This window comes from Cibotium barometz, chromosome 6 (genome assembly GCF_041138505.1).
Source record: "Cibotium barometz isolate CiBa-2024 chromosome 6, ASM4113850v1, whole genome shotgun sequence".
In the NCBI taxonomy this organism is placed as follows: domain Eukaryota; kingdom Viridiplantae; phylum Streptophyta; class Polypodiopsida; order Cyatheales; family Cibotiaceae; genus Cibotium; species Cibotium barometz.
Genome location: NC_141051.1, coordinates 27406621 through 27430222, shown reverse-complemented (window position 1 = coordinate 27430222; position 23602 = coordinate 27406621). Strand labels below are relative to the sequence as shown.

Sequence of the window (23602 nt, the reverse complement as noted above, 5' to 3'; positions counted from 1 at the left end):
GAAAGGCATATGGCATGAAAAATCAAGAAACATATGGCACTGTTTCCTTTTTAGCTTCTTGAATGATTGAGATCTGAAAGTGCCCTTGTAATAAAATTGGAAGTAAGCATGGCATAACATTGCATTGTTTGTCTTGCAGACCATTCAATTGATCATACTAAAATAGGTGCACAAGCAACATTACCAATTTTGTTTCCTTAGTCACAATCTGCGAGGCTCAAGAACACAGAGGAAGCACCTATGATGGGTATCAGCACGTCCAAGGTGGTCAATTGATTCATAGCAGATGATTTAACCTTGATTAGTCAAATTCCTAATGATCATTACTTCAAAGCAACCCAACAGACTAACAAGGGTTTTTATACAAAGAACCCTATATGCCAGACATTAGCTGAATACATACAAATAGCTTCTACAAAGGCACTATTAGACAGCAATGGCATACTAGCTGTAAAAATGCATTGAGAACAGCTCTCATTTCTATGCACAAAACGATGGCACCTCAATGAGGGACGGGGGCGGGAAAACCAAAGAATGAGGCTAATGAAAAGGCTGATAGATGCCACTGCAAATTCAGAACAACCAATTTTATTCAGCTCGAAACGATTCCCCACCCACTTGATGCTCAAAAGCAACCCAACAAGGTTGGACTTTAACCAAGTTCCATCTTTGAAGACACTCCACTAGGTTCTCTAGTCCTAGAAACCAGACCAAGACTTTTTGGTTCTAGTGAGCCAAAATCTTGAGAATCTATATAGTAAAGCAAAGCCATAATGATTAACAGTAATTGTGGCACTAAAAGCCTCCTCTCTAGCATTACAGTATCAAAGTACAAGGTTTCTACACCTTTCCCCCCACACTCCTACATCATTTAGCCTAGAATACACTTTTCACCTTGCCTCAAGAAGATTCTCATTATAATTTTCCAACACCCCAGAAGGCTCCCATTCTAGAGAAATCTCTAACAGCCTCGCTAAGGTGTAAGCAACCTCTCTTGCGCTTGGTCGGGCCGAAGGGTCATCAGCCACACAAGATCTTGCAAGGATAGCCATGCTGTAAGCACAGTCCAATGGGTAGGCATTTTGCAAGCGTGGGTCCATCCATCCTTTCAATTTCTCCTTTCCGTCACGAGTGTCACCAAGCAAATGCGAAATCGCCTCAGACAAGAATCTCTCCTTGCCAACCCGGTCCCTCATCATGGCCTCTTCCCCTGACAGTATCTCAAGCAGAATCACCCCGAACGCAAACACATCAATCTTGGGTGAGACCATACCTTCAGCTAAATACTCCGGTGCCATGTATCCTTGAGTGCCCACTATGTGCCTTGTGTGTTGCTCCACATCTTCTAATGATATTGCAAGTCCAAAGTTCGCAACTTTGCCTCTCAACTTTGAATCCAGCAGGATGTTGCTGCTCTTGATGTCCTTATGCACATAGCTTGGATTTGTATGGTCATGGATGTATTCTAGAGCTGTGGCAACATCCAAAGCAACTTGCAGCCTGTTGTTCCACGTCAAGGTAGAAGAGCTTCCAGACCCGATGCTAAAATCATTATCATGAAGCCAATCACTTAAGGACCCATTCTCTGCATACTCATAAACGAGGTAAGAATGCTCAGATGAGGTTATGCAAGTGCCCAAAAGGATTACCAGGTTGGCATGGTGCACCTTTTGTAGAATTTGCAGCTCTTCAGAGACATTCCTAGTCATGTTCTTCACCGCAACAACTCTTCCTTTCATGACGCCGCGGTAGACAGCACCCTTAATTTGTGTAGAAGGGCTGAAATCCTGTGTTGCCTGCTTGATCTCATCCAGAGTATATGTGGCCAGTTTCTCTGACCTTGCAAAGTTGGACATGCCTTCGAAGAGATCCTGTTGCGGCGTTAAATTTTTGAGGGGTGTTGAAGGCTTGGTGGATGGAGCTGGGCTGGTAGGTAAGAGGTTCTCTGTGTCTGCCCCTTTTTTCTTTGTCCTCCAGACAAAGAAGGCCACAGCAGCAGCGATAAAGAGGATGGCAACAATGGAGACACCTACACCAGTGTAAATACCTGTTTTGGAGCTACTTGATGATGGGGATGATGTGAATGGTGTAGATGATGATGATGATGTTGCGTTAGGGGGTACTGTGGGTTTGACAAGGAAGGGCAGCAGCACAGTGGTGGCAGGAAAGAGAGGGACAGAGGTGTTTGAGAGCGTGTTTGCAGCTAAAAACTCTTGTTCAGCGAGAGAGAACATATTAATGACTGAAGAGATGTTCTCATAATCACCAACAGGGTAAGTAACAAGAGTTGTGATACCTCTGAGCTGCTGCGGTGCAGATGGGCAAGCACATCTGATGGGAAAAATCACCTTCTGTCCGATTTGAAGGTCGGTAACGACAGCAGATGGGTTGGCATCCTGGATGGCCTGGCATGTGGTCAAGCCCTCATATGTCGCATTAGCGAGCTTCACAAACGTATCTCCTGGCATTATGGTGTACGTGATGTTCTGTGATGTGTGGTTGCCATAGCATGTGCATGTAAATGGGATGTAGAGGCCTTGCCCTACGCTGAGCTGTGCGTTTGCAGAAGAAAGACTGCTGTATGTGGCTATGGCTGATGATGATGTGTTGAAGAGGTTTGTGGCGATGGCATCGAGGGAAGAGAAAGAGCCAGACTGGACCCTGAAGTAGGCAAGGGTGTCGCAGCTGGGTTTTGAGGGCTCACAGACATAGCCGGCGTTTTCTGGATGTCTGTTTGTGCAATCCATGGTGTTTTCGACAGTAGGGTAGGCTTGTTGGGCGAGAAAACAAGGGCAGAAGAGGAAGAGAAGAATAAGGAAGAAGAGGGCAGACATTTTGACGCAAAGGAGAAGGATTAGCTCTGTAAGGGTGGCTACGGCATCATTCCATCATGAAATAATGACATGGGTGTGGCTATATAGTGAAGCTTCTGGCTATGGCGGAATCTCTGTGCTTCTGCGCAAAAGATCGAGAGCCCCGCGTTACACTGTGTTCGAATTCTTTTAAAAAAATGCACGAAAGAGACGTCTAAAATGTTAGAAATTCTAAAATCTAAAAAAGAAATCAGGCGTTGTTTCTGGGTCAAAGCCAGCTACTTGATGTCAGTGATGGCCTTATTCTTCTAATTTTATATACAGCAGTGCTCATTTTTTTTCTGCCCGGTTTTAATTCCTAAAATGTATAGTAGTATACTATCTGCCGCTTTTATAACTAAAATATACAATACATGAATTCTTACAATAAGGCAATGAAAAATCCTAGACGTTCCAGGAGCATGTTGCTCCCTTCTAGTAGTCGCCAAAATTCTAGACGTTTTTTCGTAACGAATCCTTAAAATAAGAGCAATGAAAAATCCTAGGCGTTTTTTCGTAATTCTAGCTAGTAGAATTACACTAAGTTACCGTTTTTTTTTAATAGAGCACTGGATTGGGCTACAGCCCAATCTATTAAAATAACTAGAGGTGGGCAGGCAGGTGGACCTAAGTTTTGAACCAACTCTGCAAATAATGATCTCTCTCTCTCTCTCATCTCTTTCTTTGGTAGTTCATACATACACTTAACCAAATCTATATACATATTAACAATATTTATTAGTTTGCTCGCACAAGTTAAACAACTAACGAAAAATCGAGGTGAAACCTCAATCTAAGAGTTTTTGGACTATGACCGGATTCACAAACATCCATGCCTAGGTGCCTTATGGCTTTTTTCCACTTGTCTGCATGAAATTGAGCCTACCGAGTCAAGGTATCCCCCATCCCCTTCACAAACAAAGTGGACATACAAGGTTATGTTATGTTTGTGTCCCCTTCACAAACAAAGTCGACATAAAAGGTTACATTATGTTTGTTTCCACCTATTAACAGCAAGTGGACGTGGTCTATGTGTCTTGCTTTGACAAGGTCCTTGATTTAAGTGCTGAAACTTGAAGCCTTTAAAGGGCACAAAGCTTTTCAAACCTTTTAGAGAAAGCCTCTTAGAAAATAGGGTTGCAAAAGAAGGTTGTTGTTGTAAAATTTTCTCTAGATTTTACACATATACATATATATTTTGTTAAATTTTACACATTTGCATATATATTTTGTTAAATTTCACTAGATTTACATATATACATATATATTTTGTTAAAATTTTAAGGTCAAGCTAGTTTAGTTTCAAATTGAAGGTTAGGGTAGCCTTCACACCCATTTATACGAAATTGAGCCTATCGAGTCAAGGCATCCCTCATCCCCTTCACACAAACAAACAAAGTGGACATACAAGGTTATATTATGTTTGTTTCCACCTATTAGTAGCAAGTGGATGTGGTCCATGTGTCTTGTATTGATGAGGTCCTAAAACTTGAAGCCTTCAGAGGGCATCAAAGCCTTTCAAACCTTCTAAAGAAAGCCTCTTGTATTGATGAGGTCCACCTATTAGTAGCAAGTGGATGTGGTCCATGTGTCTTGTATTGATGAGGTCCTAAAACTTGAAGCCTTCAGAGGGCATCAAAGCCTTTCAAACCTTCTAAAGAAAGCCTCTTCGCTCGAAAATAGGGTTGCAAAAGAAAGTCATCCTAAGCAAATGAGAGCCAACTTGAAATTGGGTCGAATGAACTTTGAAAATGTGGTCCATGTGTCTTGTATTGATGAGTTCCTAAAACTTGAAGCCTTTAGAGGGCATCAAAGCCTTTCAAACCTTCTAAAGAAAGCCTCTTAGAAAATAGGGTTGCAAAAGAAAGTCATCCTAAGAAAATGAGAGCATACTTGAAATTGGGTTGAATCAACTTTGAAAATATAATGCTCTGTCTGTGTGTGTGTGTGTGTGTGTGTGTGTGTGTGTGTAACTAAATATAAACACATATAAACAATATTTTATAGTTTGCTCTCAATACTTAAGCACAAATAAAAACTCGAGGTGAAACTTCAATGTGAGACTTTTGGACTAAGTACATGATGGCAAACTTGAAATTTGGCCAACTTAACTCTGTAAATAACAATAAATCTCTCTCTCTCTCTCTCTCTCTCTCTCTCTCTCTCTCTCTCTCTCTCTCTCTCTACAATGCATATGTCCTTTCTTTGGAAAACACATGTATTATTGGTGATAGGGTATATTTTTTTGGTGAGCATTTTTGAGCGAGCGCTTTTTGGTGTTTAGGCGAGCGGTTTCTCTCTCTACACTTCTAAGTGTCTATCAGCTCTCTATGGTCTCAAACATTATGACTCATGGTGACAGTAGAGGAGAGGAGTGGATGGATACAAGAGCACTATACACATTGCAACTCATTTACAACTATCAATGCATATCAAGTTATAACTACCATTGCAACTCGTTTACAAAGTCACCATATTATGATCTTAAACTTCCATTTTATATTCCCTAGAAAACTTACAAGGCCACAACATTACATGGCAAACACCTACTCCTTTTCCATCTACCCTAGCTTGCGAATGAAGGTGGAAACTTCAACTCTTAGAGGATCCTCCTTTGCGTCTTCAATGATGCCGAAAGCTCTCCACATCCCAATGGTTGAAGTTGCTTTCACCTCTAGCATGTTCTTGTCTGCAAGGTCTCTTAAGATGGTTATAAACGTTGTGGTATTAGAGGGATTACTAGATGTTTTCATAACCATAGAGTTCATAAAGGACTCTATTGCAATATGAAGATATAAGGGGCGAGTGGTATGGGATGTGTCTAGAAGAAGGCAATCTCTACTGTTTTTATAACTTCAAAAGGAATAAAAAATTACTTTTTCGAGCACTAGAATTCTTATTTTAAGCATAACAAAAAATACTTTAATCATAATTGTTATTGTTTTAATTTCTCCATCATACGCTCTCTCTCTCTCTCTCTCTCTCTCTCTCTCTCTCTCTCTCTCTCTCTCTCTCTCGTGTTGTTGAGATCTCACTCCAATTGCATCATCTCTCTCTCTCTCGTGTTGTTGAGATCTCACTCCAATTGCATCATCTCTCTCTCTCTCTCTCTCTCTCTCTCTCTCTCTCTCTCTCTCTCTCTCTCTCTCTCGTGTTGTTGAGATCTCACTCCAATTGCATCATCTCTCTCTCTCTCTCTCTCTCTCTCTCTCTCTCTCTCTCTCTCTCTCTCTCTCTCTCTCTCTCTCGTGTTGTTGAGATCTCACTCCAATTGCATCATCTCTCTCAAAAATCTAAGCCATGAAAGAAGCCAAAAACATGGCCATTGTCGTAATATGAGTGAACAACAATAATGTCTAAAACCAATATATTTCAAACATTAAAAGTTACTGAAATACATTAGTACAAACGTCGGACTCCCTAGTGGAAGAAGGGAGGTGGTATGGGATAGGGACCTCTACCAAATGGTGCAAGTGCGGGTGGAAAAAGTGGCCTTGCAAAATCAGTCCATGGTGCCCATGAGGGTTCGAACTACAAATGAAGCTATGGGGGATGTATGTGGCAAGACATGTCGATATTGGGGCTCCGTTGGAACACCAGGCGGCCATGACGAAGCACTAGACTATGTTGGGCTCATGGATATCGGGAGGACTGGATGATATGGTGCCCCCACGTCCACCTGTTGTTCTCGTCAAACAATCTCACTGACCTCACCCCTGAAAAATTGGTTACCCAAATCATCGTGCACAGCGGCAAGTGGTCGTAGACATGAACTAAGGCACACCTCATCGCTCTCCACGCTGATGCAATGTCGTTACAGTGTCCTGCATGCTCTAGCCATACCCAGTACCAGCAAAGCAATCTAGGACAGCATCCCTATGATCAGTGAACGTCCCGAGTACGTGCCATAGTAGAAGCCCATAATTACCATATGTACAAATGGGCGACAATGTCTAAGACATTGATTTGAATCGTGCACATGATTACCTTGAAAAAGGCTCGCTACACTCAACAATATATCACATGGGATCCTCGTCTGCATCCAATAGGTATGGGGAGGTTTCCTCCTCTGCTTTCGGCTCCAAGAAAACATCATCGCCAACCTCAAAACCTCTACAATCTGCAGCTACCTCATCTCCCTGCCTATCATACTTTGGACGAGTGGATGTACTCTCACTGGGGTGCATGAAGATAGCGATGACGAGAATAGAGACCTACTTGCACACACTAGTAAGTACTTTAGGAAAATACTAATTTAAGATAATTGCATCACATGTTGAATGATAAAAGGCTAATTTAAGAAGTATTGATGGTAATATGGATGCATATTCAAGACAAAATGCCTCCACGGACTCATCTGCAAACGAATGGGTTCATCGGATCGCAAGATGAGATCATTCTCTTGCAAGATGTGGGCATATCACAAGTGGCCACATCAAGCGAGGTGACAAACAGAAGTTGGTTCTTCAACGGGCCGTTGACAATCATGTGGTCATCACGAGTAGTGCCACGATTGTAGAAGAAGAGGAGTCTGTGAAAGAGAATTTCGGCCAAGTGGTTGATCGACACATCTCGACAAATTGGGTGGAGGACCACTTGGTTGACAACCAAAACCACCTTCCTAGAGTGCCACTTTGTTCCCTCCTTACAAACCTAGCAATCCGCACGAAGACGAGGATTCTGTCGAGGGGCTGATCAGAAGCATCGAGGAAAGAAAGTACCAATCGACAATGGTGGCATTCATTATCTCTGAGGGATTCCCAAGCAAAGCCCCTATTCCATTCGAACGTCGAAGTGCAGCCAGCCACAATCTATCATTGTCAGGTAAATTTGACACGATATTGGAGGAGATCGAAGGATGGAGAGAGAGAGAGAGAGAGAGAGAGAGAGAGAGAGAGAGAGAGAGTGAGTGAGGGGGACAAGAGAGGGAGTGAGGGAGTGAGAGAGAGAGAGAGGGCGAGTGAGGGGGACAAGAGAGGGAGAGAGAGGGCGAGTGAGAGAGGCGAGAGGGGGGGAGCGAGAGGGGTAGGTGAGAGGGGGGGAGGGAGAGGTTGTTAAGGGCTTTTATGAGCCCTCAACAGCCATTGTGCAACGGTTTAGTAGCCGTTGCACAGCTGCTCACATGGCCACACAACATGGGCCTACCTAGCCCACGTTGCGTGGCCAACCACATGTGGCTAGTGTGGCTATTGCCGCGTGCCACGCATGAGGCAAAGGTCACATGCCTCGTGGCCTTTGCCACATGGGCGACAAAGGCCATGAGGCCGTCACGTGTAATGCCCGTATGCCGGCATTACACGCGGCGTCGCCACATGGACTGGCCATGTGTAATGCCCGAGCCACATTTAATGCCCACACTAGAGCATTACATGTGGTAAAAACCTATGATTTTTGTTTCAATGGATATACCTAGGTTTTTATGTGCTTGAAGCACATAAAAACCTATGATTTCTGTTTCAATGGATATACCTAGGTATGTTTGGAATAATCATCAAACGAATGTGACAAAATAGATGTAGCCCCTCGCGGCAATAGATGGTATCCTCATAGGACCACATACATCATTGTGTATAAGTTACAATTTTTGGACATTTCTAGTTGAACCATCTTTGGGAAATGATGCCCGCTGCATTTTTCCAAGAATACAACCCTCACAGACATGTTTGATAGGGGCTTCAAGATGTGGCAGCTCAGACACCATGTCATGCTCATGCAAATGTAGCAAACTACCAAAGTTCAAGTGACCAAAGCATGCATGCCACAGCTTAGCATCACCCATTGCCTTTGTGGCAGAGACTGTACATATAGCATGCTTTTATCTTTCATATGTATCTAGCCTATAATAAAGACCATGAGAAAAAGTACCAAAAGTAGTAATTGTATTTCCATCACTGTGATCATGAACAATACATCTATCATCCACAAATTGAACAACTAAGCCAGCCTTAGTAATGGCAAAGACACATAACAAGTTCTTCTTGATCCCTGTTAATATAATACATCTAAAAAATTCATTGTTCCACCATTTGTAGCAATGAGAATACTTTAACCAACTCATTTTACATGATATGAGGAGTTAATAGTGTTCCCCTATGGAGAAGATTCAAGTGATGAGAACAAACTGCGATGAGAAGTAAGGTTCTTACTAGCACCACTGTGGTAATGCACCATGTGAAACTGAGTCCATATCTGTAGATGTGCTTTCTGTAACTTGTTCATCAGAGGAACCATGATGTTTCTCAGTAGTACCAACCACAACATTATCAAAAGACTAAGGTTATGTAAAAGGGGAGGAGAAGGGTGTTGGAGAGACGGAAGACTCTCTACACTTGTAGCAAGAGTAGCATGATCCGTGTGTAGCTTAATCCAATGGGATTTGCATCCCTTTCGGAGCTAGGGATTCAACCCGTACCGGTGCACGGAAGCTTATCCACGATTGGAGAGAATGCTGTGAACACCACTACCTTGACATAGACTTTACACACACAAGCTCAATCTTGCCATAACTCATTCACTCATCATCCCACTCATTCATGCATCCAATACAAGAAGAAAGCTAAGCTAATGCATACACAAGCTCAAAGCATACTTCATTCTCAAGCACTTACTTCCCTAGCATGCACACAAACCTTGAAGCTTGATGGAACTTGAAATAAACATACATTCTCATTCACTACTCAAGCAATGCCTTGCCCATGGATAAGCTAATGCATACACAAGCTCAAAGCATACTTCATTCTCAAGCACTTACTTCCCTAGCATGCACACAAACCTTGAAGCTTAATGGAACTTGAAATAAACACACATTCTCATTCACTACTCAAGCAATGCCTTGCCCATGGATAAGCTACAAGCTATGGAGAAGCTTAAGCTTGAATCCACTACCACACAAAGCCTAATAGAGAATCCACAAGCATCAACAAAGAAGCATGCACACTAGAGAATAGAGATGAGAAGAGAGAAAAACATCATCTCATTGCATTGAATTAGAAGAGCATTGCCCATACAATAGTGTAGATAGGAAGAGAGAAGAGCTTGCACCTCTATGAACAAGAGGGAGAGCTAGTCTCAAGACAGCATTGCTCATACAATAGTGTAGATGGGAAGAGAGAAGAGCTTGCACCTCTATGAACAAGAGGGAGAGCTAGTCTCAAGAGAGCTCAAGCATAAGTTCAATGTGTCCATAAGCTCTCAAATGAAACACTTTTTATACTAAAACTCCTAAAACTCCCAAAACTTCCCATGTGGGATTATTCTCAAGCCCACTCCCACACTCACCTACAACTTGGAACTCTCTACAAGAGCCCTAAATAAGAATGTCAAGTCTCTTGTTTTCCTGCTTCTATCTTTGTGTTGCATCCTTGCATTGATCACCACTCGTCATGCAACATTCCTCCCTTTCTATTTTGCGCACGTCCTCGAGCGCGTAGATGCCAAGGAAGAGTAGCATCTCCAGTGTGTACCTGCAAGCAAAACGATAGGTGGTTTGTGTGTTCTTTTTTTTTTTTTGAAAGCAAAAGTACTGACAGACAATAACAAAACAAGCAATTTTACTGAATAAGACATGGCAATAAACGTCCAATTAGCTAGAGGAAGGAAACATTGAAGCACAACAGTTAATGAAGGGACTATCAAGTAGTATACCTAGCCTATGCTAAGTCAAAGATGTCGGTTCAACACTAATAAATTTAACATAATTATGTAGTGGCAGACTCTTGATATTGCTTAGTGTTAAGGTTTAATATTTTAAGCACAACAGCGACCATCCTAGATTAGACAAGCATTTCTCTTGGTGCCTTTCTGTCCTTTTTTTTTTTGGGAACAGGGCTCTCTTCAAGAGTATGTTTGCGCACCCGCGGTATGGCTATTCCTTGCTACACAAGGCATTGGTCTGGGAAAGGTATAGACCTTCCTCGCCTACCATGAATAACAAGGCAATAGGCCACAAACATATACACTTTTCTTTTATTTTTGTCATGCCAATTTTTGTTATGGAATGTTTATTAGATTGTCCCTAAGCAATGTCCTAGTAAGGGCAAGATATCCACTGACGGTCCTATGATTAATTTAGTTTCTTTGTCCTAGGTCTGGAACTCTACCTTTAGCACAAAACACTAATTACTTTGTATTGCTAAACGGGTAAAAACAATTACGGTCAAACTTACACTATCAAGTCTAAAGCTGCTAAAATGCTATCCCTACTCTAGACCAAAGGAGATGCATATTGCCATGCTTAGTAAAGTGAAATTTATAAACAATCAAGCAACAGGAAAAATATAGAAAACACTAGAGATTGGCATGAGTTCACTTGTTTCTTTTAAAGCGCTGGTTGGTGAAGAATTGTTTACACTTGATTGTATGACTGTCAGTTACGGTACTGAAGCAGAAGATGTAGTTTGGTGCTTGTATCTGTTTTATTCTGACAAAACAAACTAAACAGAAAGAAAATTAAAAAGACAAAAAATAAGAGAGTACAAGTGCTAGTCTTGTACTGGGGGTGGATGTATGTCTGCATTCTTGTACTGGGGGTGGATGTATGTTTGCATTCTCAGGTGGGTGGACATCAATAGCTTCAGGATGTAAAAATAACCCAGAACGTAATCCTACCCATGGAGAAGATGGCAAGGGAAGAAGTGCATCTTCACTAACATATGGTATGGGCACAGTAGGAAGGCTAAAGAGGCACCTATGGTTTTGAAACCGTTCTAAAGACTCACTCACATTGAGCCAAAACTGACATGTAGATTCATGGGGAAGAAGAACCTGCAAAAGGGGAGGGGTTGGCAAAAGAAGGGTGTCCTCGCGCCATGTTTGAGCTCTTTCCTCTTCCGGGAGTCTTTGTTGGTTGGGTCCACGTTGTGGCGTCATAATTGCCCAGAGATTATGTCGTTGAGGTGTGACCCCCATGATCTGCTGCATCATACCAGTGCCATAGCGACGGAAGTATGTACGACACTGCCAACATATATGGGAAGCATTTCCCAATACCATATGAGCACAGTCGCGGCAGTGTGGAAACGGATGATGTTGCTGGTAGTATAACTCCACAAATTGTCTTCCACAGCAACCCTCACCCACTGGGGCATAAAAATATCGGGAGTGCGTCTGAAAAGGTGCAATGCTATAGCCCCCTTGATGGTCAGGGTGAGTGCCATCTAGGTCCAAAGATGGACTGCATGTGTCCAACCAAGTCTCCACTTGGTTATTCTACACAACACGTAAGGAAGTGTTCATATTTTTTTATTTAATGCAAGTTGAACAAAGAATGCTAGTATGTACAGGCATGATGGAAATAGAGCTAATAGATTCGATAGATGAATTGCCAAAAAGTAGCTTCTGTAGCATGATAGCTCTTTCAAGAATGAGTTTGTTTTTTGGATGTAACATTATGCAAACTGTTTGTGGGGTGTTGACGTATGGCACAGGTTCCTTTTTGTTGGACTCTTTTTGGTACCCATTTCAGAGTATGTGCAAGAGATTGAAGTTTAGTCGGAGGTGAGATTTTAGCGATAGGCATCGGAAATGCATTGGGACAAATAGGAGGAGGTGTGAATGGAGATGTTTGAACACTTCTGAGCTTTGGCAGCCATATGGCAGCTGTGTTCTTGCCATCCCATTGGGCTTTCAAAATTTTCTTTGGTCTTCAGAGTGCCCAACTCTAACACCTATGCCTGTAGACTTATGGTTGGTAATGTAATTTGATCAGGGAAAGAGTAGAATACCGACGACATTCCAAATAGTTGGAGTTGTAGGAAGAACGCTCTTTCCTTGATAGTCAGGGAGTCTACTTGTGTAGGAGCTTGATTGAAAGTTGTCGGCTTTGTAAGACAAACTTTGACATTGCTTGTGTTTTGAGGAATAGACTCTGAACTTGATTTGGTTGCAATATCCTCCTTCTGATGTGTTGCCTCTGAGATAGAAGTGAGTAATGGTACCCACTTGCCTTTTTCTTCCCATGTCAGTTTGGAGTATCCCTTCCTGTTTGAGACCTTCTGATGATGTCCGATTGACGCATCAGCTTGTGTTTCCACCTGAACTCTTTCAAGCTTGGTAAGGCTTGGTTTTCAATATTGATTTGGTTTCTGTAAGTGAGGTGGTATTGACTGCTTTTGTTCCTCAGTAGATTCAGGAACATAATTTTGTTTTACTACAGTAGTCCTTGCATTCTTTTTTGGTAGCCACAAGGTAGTAGCACCCTCGTAGTACCCTTGTGCTTGCAGAACCTTCTTTGGGATCCACCGTTGTTGAGTGGTCTTGTTGGAGGTGGAACTATTGGTTTTGGTGAACCTCCTCTTTAGCTTTGTATTCCTTGGATGTTCCTTGGCAGCATTGGGTCTTGCCTTGCAAACTGCTTTAGGTAACCAGATTTGAATTCTAAGTGCTTCCCCCCTTCCGTAGCCTTGTGCATATAAGAGAGATGTTGGCACATGCCATCCTTGTGTATTGTCATTGTCATTATTCACCCAAATCATTGGTTCTTTTGAGGTTGTCTCTATCACAGTGGTGATGGTCTCCACCTTTTGAAAAGATGGGAGTGCCGAAGCACTTGATCCTATAAGGTGAGTAGAATTTACCAACAAGGTGTATTGTCGGGAGTTCCAGTCCATACCGCATCTGGTGGTTCTAATCCATGATCTGCCTAGAACAACATCCACCACTGCTTGGCTCTTGTTAGCAACATAAAAAGTCACGTGCATAGATTGATCCTGAATGGACATATTAATACAGCACTTGCCTAGGGCTGGGGTTTCATCACCAGAGAAACTCTGGAAGTTCAATGATACATTGGTGAGCAATGGTTGGCCTAATGATGTCCACGCTTCATAAGACAAAACATTGCAGTCGGCTCCTGAATCTATAAGTGCAGACGCTGCAAAGATTGCTCTTTGAGTAGGGATCCTTACTTCAATATGAAAGGGATCTACAATGTCTTCATCATCATTCAAGTGGATGGCCATGATAGTTGCCTTGCGGCGCTCTCGTGCTAGTGCTACTCTAGCCCTAGCTTCTTCTTTTGCTTGACTTTGTAACAAAGCTTAAGCTTTTTTACGTGTCTGACTAGCATGTATACGTATCAGCATATCATCTGTTAGAGGTTCTTCATAGCGCTTCAAGCGGCTACCATTGATGAAATTAGTCATTGGCTCTCCATCTAAGGTTTCCAACCTTACTGCACCACTCGCACTAAGCTCGTTGATCACAAATGGACCAAGTCCTCGCATTTTCAGCTTGCGTTTTTGTTTCTTCAATGTGTAAAGCAACACTAGATCACCTCTCCAGAAGCGACCTTTCTTTACATGCGTATCATGCCAACGCTTTTGGCGTCGTTTTTCAGCATACATGCCAATGACTGCCAATAGCCTGTCTTCATCTAGCCTCTCCAATTCATCGATCCGTGTAGAGAATTCATGATCCGTCCACTCAAGTTGTTTTGCAACTCGAAGTGTAGGTACAATAAATTCTATCGGAAGGATAGCGTCCAATCCAAAAACTAGATTGAAAGGTGTCGTGCCTATGGATGTTTTGTAAGCAATTCGGTAAGACCATAGAACTGAGTGAAGTTTCTGTTCCCAATCTGTTCTATGTCCCTCAACAATCTTTGTAAGCGCAGTGCAAAGAGTCTTGTTTGTGCTCTCAGCTTGACCATTTGCTTGCGGGTGATAAGGCGCTGACCTCTTATGGATGACCATAAAGTCTTCCAAAAGAAAGGTAATGACTTCATTGATAAAATGCACACCTTGGTCACTCACAATCTCAATAGGTAAACCGTAGCGTGTAAACACATGTTCGTATAAAAACTTTGCAGTGGTCCTAGCATCGTTTTTTACTGTGGCTTTTGCTTCTACCCACACTTCGTAAGATAATCTGTGGCTACAATGATATACTCAGCAATCGTTTTTTACTGTGGCTTTTGCTTCTACCCACACTTCGTAAGATAATCCGTGGTCACTCACAATCTCAATAGGTAAACCGTAGCGTGTAAACACATGTTCGTATAAAAACTTTGCAGTGGTCCTAGCATCGTTTTTTACTGTGGCTTTTGCTTCTACCCACACTTCGTAAGATAATCTGTGGCTACAATGATATACTCAGCATGTGTATTGTGTGCTGGTGGTTTAATCGGCCCCACAAAACCAATTCCCCATTTGGAAAAAGCTCTAACCCCCATAATTGGTCTCAATGGCATGTCCTCATACTTGGTAGGAGGTTTGGCTCTTTGACATTGATCACATCGTTTGACATACTCTGTTGCATCATGAAAAAGCGTAGGCCACCATAATCTTGACCATAGTATAAGTTTGGCAGTTGTTTCTCCACAGAAATGTCCACCTCCAACTCCTGAATGTGCATGAGTCAATACGCTAAGGTAGTCACTCTCACAAACACAAGTCCGTAGGTTTCCATCTTTGTCCTTTTTGTACAGCTGGCCTTCAATTATCTGAAAACTCGCTGCTTCTACCTCTATGGCTCTCTATGCCTAGGCATCTTATCGTCTGTATGACCCTGCGTCAAATACTTCACAATGTACGAAGTCCAATTGGGTGTTGTTGAAATATAAAATAGAGTCACATGAGGAATGGGTTTCCTTTGTTGACAAATTTTACAATTTCGTACGTACTCTTCTGTATCAGCATGAAGTGTTGGCCACCAATATCCTTCCCACAAAACTCTTTTAACCGTATCCTTTCCAGAGACATGTCTACCTCCTAAGCTCACGTGGACATATGAGATAATCTCATCATATTGATCAGGGTCAGGGCATAGACGAAGTATTCCATCTTTTCCTAATTTATACAATCGTCCAAAAAGAAGCTTATAAGGAGCACAATGCTCTAAGGTCATTATTTTTTCATTGGTGGGACTAATGGAGTTAACAAATCCTGTCGTTAAAACTTGAATGATGGGTTCTGCCCATCTTGGTGCTGTCTCAACCAAGAATAGAGTAGCGTCAGGAATATTATCATCTATACCAATGGGTGTTTCTCCTGAAGTCATCCTGGAAAGATGATCAGGCCGCTGATGCATTTTTCCCTTCTTTACCGCTACTTCAAATTCAAATTCAAGTAGAATAACAAACCAGCGTACAATCCTTCCGATTGCACATGGCTTGTTCACACAAGGTAAAGCAAAGCTTGATGATCTACGAAGAATGTAAATTTGTTGGCCAAAAGGTAATGCCGAAACTTCTTCACAGCATAGATTATAGCTAAGCCTTCTCTTTCCGTGGTGGTGTAATTCTTTTCAGCACTATTCAACTGGCGGCTAGCATATGAGATTGGAAAGTCCATTTTGTTCTCGCCTGGTTGAGCTAAAATACAGCCAATTGCAAAAGCCGAAGCATCTATATGTACGTGGAATAAATTATCCCAATCCGACGACCTGAGAATAGGTGCCGTCACTAATGCTTTCTTCAGCTTCTCAAAGGCTTCTTCACAATTCTCTGTCCATTCAAATACAACAAGGAGTGCGTACAATGGCTGTGCTATTTCAGTGTACATGTAGATAAATCTACGATAGTAGCCGCAATGACCCATGAAAACTTGTACCCCTTTTGCATTGTAAGGTCTAGGTAGCTCAACAATAACAGCTATTTTTTCTGCATCCATGGATATACCATTCCTAGACACAATGTGGCCTAGAATCTTCCCTTGCCTAACCATAAACTTGCATTTATCAGGGTTAAGGCATATGTGATACACTCTGCATTTCTCAAAGATTTTTTTGAGATGCTCTATGTGTTCTTCTCTGTTTATGAAATGCACACACAAGTCATCCATGAATATTTCAAGAAATAATCGCAGGTATTCTTTGAACGCATGGCTCATCAACCTCTGAAAGGTGGCTGGAGCGTTAGTCAAACCAAAAGGCATGACTCTATATGCAAACACTCCCCATTCTGTAGCAAATGCGATTTTGTGTTGATCCTTGGGATCAATAGATACCTGGTTGTAGCCCGAAAATCACATTCGTAGCATGGTCCTGTTTGTTGCGTGGGGTATAGTCTCTTTGTAGGATATGGTCCTGGATAACCTTAAGTCTTGATTGGCTGAGATCCTATAAGCATCAAAGAGCTTGGGTCTCCATTAAAGTCATGAACTAGGCTTGGTCCGGTTGGGTTCTCAAAGTAGGGTTCGACAAGAGGATGCTCCACTTCGATGTAGCATGGTTGAGAGCTAACCATCTCCATACCTAATTCAAGATTCTCATATTCCACATATCTAAAGGAAGCTGTGACAGGTGGAGGAGGTTGAGCTCCTAGCACCGGCCGTGCTTGCTCTTGAGCAACTAAGGTTCTCTCATGGTTCACAACTTGCTGTCTAGGTGCAGAGTTGGCTGCTTGTTCCCTTTGTAACTCCACTAAGAAATTGTTTTAAATCTCAATGCAACTACACCTATATTCCTAACCTTGTACGCCTAATGTTATAAAGGCAACCTATGTCCAATACCACCTATTCCAATTTTCTTTCATAGTTGGTATTGAGGGGGGTATTAAGAGACTAAGGTTATGTAAAAGGGGAGGAGAAGGGTGTGTGTTTGAATGGACTTATGGTCCACTAGCTCACCTATTTAAAGATGGAGCTAGAAGGCATTGTATTGAGCAAGAAGCCTAGTTGTATTTTGAGCAACTTAATAAGCAAGATATTTCCTTGTATTTTGTGAGTCTCTCTCCTCCACATCTTTAATCTAGCATGAGCACCACGAAATTTTAACAAACATTCCATAGACCTTTGGCTCTGCCAATACATGCCGCATCATATAGGACCATAATGGGTAGTTGGTCCCATCAAGCTTATCCTCAGCGGATCTGAAATACATCACTATCTTGCCATTTTTTATAATACCTATGCAAATAATCATGCAACCTGCAAGTGCTAAGTTCTACATTGATGCAACCAAGATGGCTGCTAATAAGACCGCTAACAATGGAAACCTACAAGGTGTATGAAAGAAATGTAAAGTGAGGAGAAATTTTACTTATAAGATGTAGAGATCAATGTCGCTAAAGTGTAGCTCGTAGATAAGATCCGTCATGGTGAGTATCTGTTGATGCTTTTCTCATGTGTCTGCACACCCATCTATTAGATATAACAATACTACTCTAGAACTTGATAAAGAACAGTGCAAATCTCGTCCCCGAAGATGTCTCCATAGAAAAATAAAAATTGTGCGAACGGCCCCCAAAATACACCCAGAACGAAAACCTTGCACACTTCATAGTCCTCTTTCTTCTCCCAAAACGTATCCTTGATCCGATTTAAGAAGACAAGCAACTCGGAGTGAAGGGTAGGTAGTAGCACAGGGGCGAAGAGTGTATGCTCTGATACCAAATGTTGGAAATAGGGTTGCAGGAATGCACACACATAGTGGAGAAGCTCAAGGGAGCACACAATGAGATGGTAGATAGATAATGAATGTGTGTGATACAAAGATGATAAGTGACCCCAAAATGGGTGTATACTAGCACGGGGAAAAACCTCCTAAAGAGGGAAAAAGTTCCCCGACTGGTGCTAGTGCGTTAACACACATCACTACCAAATATGGCTACAATGGCCACTAGTTCTAGTCTTCTTTAAGTAAATATGTACACAAAGTTTTTGAATTCTCTCTTTAGCATTAAGCTCAAGGTATTCTACCTCTATTTTAAGTAAGTATGTACACAAAGTTTTTGAATTCCCTCTTTAGCATTAAGATCAAGGTATTCTACCTCTATTTTTGAATTCCCTATTTAGCATTAAGCTCAGGGTATGTGATAAAGCACCTTATGGTAAGACGGGTAGGTGAAACCATGTTATCATTGGAAAAGTGGGTGTGCAAGTCAAGTTTGTGTTCGAGCCACACTACAACTCCTTGATGTGGATATGCTAGCTCATATTATGTCATGTCCTCACTCCTCATCACACCCAGGATGCTCCTTTGTTAAGGGGGTGAAGGTAGAGCTTACCTTAGCCTTGCCGAATCATGTGTTTGTGTTCGAGCCACACTGCAACTCCTTGATGTGGATATGCTAGCTCATATTATGTCATGTCCTCACTCCTTGTCACACCCAGGATGCTCCTTTGTTAAGGGGGTGAAGGTAGAGATAAAAAGAGAATGTCCTTTACTATGGTTCTCTCTCACAAAAGGTGGGGAAGAAGAAGCTAGTGAGAGGGAGAAACCTACAAACCTATTCAAACAAGCAACCATCTAGCATGCAAGAATCCAATAGCATAAATATAAGCAAGAACACAAAAGATAAGATCTCACAAGAATTATATTATAAGGGATGGAATGTGTATTGCTTATTAGTGTCAAAATTGACTTATATACAAGTGACCAATTTTTATACTAAGCTGGCCAAACGTAAAAATGGTCTGACCACTATTACTAGTCTTAAGCAAGAATGTACACAAAGTCTTTAGACTTTCCCTATTTGATATTAAGCTCATATTAAGGCCACTTTATATGTTCTAGCACAGTCTTATAAAATTTAAGTGCCCATTTAAAAGCATGTAAGATGGTAAAGCATATCATGGTAGGTCGGGTGGGTGAAACCATGTTAACCTAACATACCCCCCTTCCTACATGCTCATGTCACCCAAGATAATTCTTGGTCGTAAAGGTATATATGGTCCAAGATAAGTCATGAAGTTGGTTGGCATAGGAGATTAAGTGATAGATATGGGACCAATCCCCCGCACACAGATGTAGGGCATATTTTGTGGATAAGCTTTGGGTAGCCTAGTCTACATGGAAGACATGTGCAATGTAGAATTTGAGTAGCCTTGGTGGTATGTAGCTTGTCGGGGCTACATAAAAGGCATATTTTGTGATAAGCTTTGGATAGCCTTGGTGGTAGGTGGCTTGTCGAGACTAAATGGAAGGCACGTGCAATGTAGAATTTGTTCATATGTGAGGCCTCCTTCTTTTGTGAAAATATGGTGGGCTCTTCAAGATAGAAGTAGTATGTGCCCTTTGTTTGGCAAAATATACATCAGGACCACCAAGGAATGATGTGCATGGGTAGATGGTGGTCTAGATATTCTTGGCATGATATGTTGCCATGGTCCCCCCATCCAAAGATGTACCTGAAGGTTGGCATTGATAAGGTTAGTTGGAGGAGCATGTGTCTATACAAGACATGTGTCTATGCATGCCATAAGGTGTGAGATGTGAAAAAAAATGTGATGCTCATGGTGAAATATACGGACGACGTGCATGGCTACAATGGATGGAAGGTGTGTCCTATGTGTGGACTCCTACAAACTTGATAATTTCTTTAACTCAAATGCTTTCTTTGACCTTTTTTTTTAATGCATCCTTGACATTTACTTGACATCTCCTTTTTTTAAATGCTTTCTTAACATTTACTCGACATCCCTTTTCTTAAGGAGTCAAGATCATCATTAGATGTTGATGTATGGCAGTGGACTTTGTTCAAAGTTCCAATGGAGCTAGGAAGTCATTGTGGATCAATAGTTTGTGTGGTCGAAGAAGAGGCCACTCAAGGTTCCTATTGATTTGAGGAGGTTCCAAGGGATAGGTTGTACCATGATCCTAATGGTGTGGAGACTACCATTGGGTTGTGTTACCACTTGGTGTTTGTCTTCTGGGGTTGTTCTTTTTTTGGTTCTAGCCTGGGCTCTTTCTTCTTAGATTCACGGCCTCTTACTTGGACTTGTGCCTGGGTCCTCTTTGCAAGCATTAGGGGGTTGTTCACATCGAATTATTCTTTGTGTGGTTCCAGAGCAGCTAAGGTTACTTGTGGTTTGTCTTCTCCGCCCCGATGTCCTTGTGTGGATTGCTACATTCCCAATTGTGGCTTTGATGGGTGTGTGATATGTTGAGATATCAATATTAACTAGTACAAATATGGATGACATGCTAGGGTGACACCACTACACTTATACCATTAGCATGGTTGGTTAGATTATATATGCCACTAGTTTACAAGTTGTATGATAGCCATTTTGGTTTAGTACAGTTATGGCATAGTTATAGCGTGCCAGTTCATATAGTCCGGTTCACTTAGCTTCACTTTATGGACCTCATAAATTTTAGGAATTTTCCTTATAGTATGTACTATTATCTTTATGTTATGGTTGTTGAGAAGTAAGAAGAAAGAGGAAACTTTAACCATCTATCTCTCTCTTGTGTGCTTGTCTAGTCTTGTGTCTAGTCTTGTGTGTGTGTATGCATGACCACCCTTCGATTTCAAGGATGAAATCATTGTAGGAGGGGATGGTTTATAATGAAATAGATTTGGTTGCACATGCACATGGGGGATGGGGCCTAGGCACTTGGGCTTAGGGTCATTTACATGTGTACTTTTGGGGGCCTTGGGCTATATTACACATAGGACTCATGGTGATGCTAATGAGACATGGGATTTGGTGCCTTTGCCTAAGGAAAAGAAGGCAATCAGATATAAGTGGGTCTACAAAGTGACGTATAATTCAAATGGTTCAGTTAGCAAGTACAAGCCAAGATTTGTTGCCAAGGGATATGCATAGACATATGACATTAGGGAAAATTCGGTGCAAGAAACTAGGGTTGGCCACTCCAAGCATGGAGTGACAACATAGGTGTGGGTCACCATCCTAACATCTCAAGAGAGAGAAGTTCACCATGGAACCTTCAGCCAATTTTTTCTTTCCAAGATTTTCCTGCTCGTGTTATTTGTCTCTTGACTTTCTTGCTAGTCTTTCAGTTTAGTGCTCTTTTGATACCGACACTTTCTTTCATGGCTTCCTTCAAGTTTTTCTCTCTCTTTCCTCCTTAGTCATTCTTTAACATTTGGGCAACTCTTATGCAGCCTTAGAAATCTCTGGTGGGTCCTTGTTCGCAAGCTTGAATCTGTTGGAGTGTCTTCCTCATGTGATTCTTGTGCTTTCTCTCTTTCATTCTATGGTTCTATTTCTTTAGGAATGTTCTCAAATCCTTTGGCCTCGGATAGGTATTCTTCTTATCAGGACTGTCCGCCGAGACCACGAACCAACAATTCACTAAGAAATGATGTTAACAAAAGGGAATAAATTTACTAGTGGCTGAAGAATCTATAGTTAGGTTGTTCATCACGAACAGTAAATTCTTCGTTGACTTAGTGGAAAGTAAACCAGCACAGACACACCTAAAAATTCTAAAATAATGACTTCATTGTGCATGAACATAATAAGATAGTAGGGTGTCAAAATGATTGACATTTAATCATGAAAAAATATTTACATTTTAATTACATGAGATGCAAAGTACATTCAAATTCACATGTACGACCTAAATAACACTATTCAAAAGTCCAAGATATTCCCATGACTCCTATTCAATGCTGAAATTTGAAGCCTTAATAGGGCGTCAAAGCTCTTAAAAAATCCAAAGACAGCCTCTTAGAAAATAGGGTTGCAAAAGAAAGCCAAATAAGGCCGCTATTTTGAAATTCTCTCTAAATTTTATACATGAACGTATATATTTTTAAGGTCAACCTAGTTTATGGCCTTCAAATTGAAGGTACTATAGTGTAGGCCTTCAAATTTTAGGCTTCTGAGTCCTATTAGCTATTGGGATAAAGATTCTAAATATGTTTATAGTTTAAATTTCGTCAAATGAAGAGTACATTCAAATTCACATGTACACGACCTCAAGAATCTATAAGAGCATTCAAAAGTCCAAGTAATCCGCATGATTGAGCAAAATCATGACTTAGAAAAGGCTTGTGAGTCCTATTAGCTATTGGGATAAAGATTCTAAATATGTTTATAGTTTAAATTTCATCAAATGAAGAGTACATTCAAATTCACATGTACACGACCTCAAGAATCTATACGAGCATTCAAAAGTCCAAGTAATCCGCATGATTGAGCAAAATCATGACTTAGAAAAGTCTGCTCAAAAATACCAATTAGCAAAAGATGCTTCTAGAAAATATCTACATTTGATAAGGATTAAGAGACTAAACTTCTCAAATGGTCAAAAGGGTGTAGTCAAAAGGATGGTGAAAGAAAAGTCATGCACACACAAAGGAAAACAAAAGCAAAGTTGTTTTGCTACAAGAAAATTAAGTGAAGTGTTACAATATTTGGTACAAGGAGGAGGAGGAGCACAATCAAACACCCAAGGATAAAGAACCTTGAGGGCACACATGAAGTAATTGTCAATTTTTAAAAATAGAAAAATATTATTTACGAGGAGTTTGTTAATTCAAACACAAGAGTATTTTGACTTCTATGACAGACGAATAAGATTACATTTCAAAGAAATTTCAAATATCACTCGACTATTAAAGCTTTGTTATTTGTTTGCTCTTTTGATAAGAGTGAAATGTGTGACTCATGATAATGTAACTTACCTTTATAGACTCCCACTCCCTTGTAGAAAACCACAAAAGAATCAACATATGTTGAAGGTAGCATGTCCTAGTCCTCAACACCTTAAAGATCACCTTCATGTACTCCCTTGTGATAGGAGTTGACAAGATGATAGCCTCATGTGTACCTATAAGCAAACAATATTTTCTAGGGTCCAAAACAATAGTAAGAGTATCTACAAATTCTATACTTGCATAGAAAGGATAAAATAAAGTCATGTTGATGCAAGAAGGAGCAATATAGATGTGGAAAAATGTGGATTCATTCAATGTACTATAGTTGCTTTACATCTAAGAGAGGTAAGCCTATGAGGCCTATAGATTGGTGTGACCCCTCAAATCCATGTGTGCATACATGCTCAAATTCTATTGATTTAGAAGAAGAAAGTGGGTTAGTTTTAGAAAGAAGAAA

General features: G+C 41.2%; 1 protein-coding gene across 1 annotated transcript; it reads right to left on the bottom strand.

Moving 5' to 3' along the window:
* Positions 1 to 572: 572 nt before the first annotated feature.
* LOC147637593 (protein LYK5-like) lies at positions 573 to 3000 on the bottom strand. The gene has a single exon (XM_086799409.1). It carries the CDS (start codon positions 2832 to 2834, stop codon positions 891 to 893), a length of 1944 nt encoding a protein of 647 aa, XP_086655535.1. The 5' UTR covers positions 2835 to 3000; the 3' UTR covers positions 573 to 890.
* Positions 3001 to 23602: the final 20602 nt, after the last annotated feature.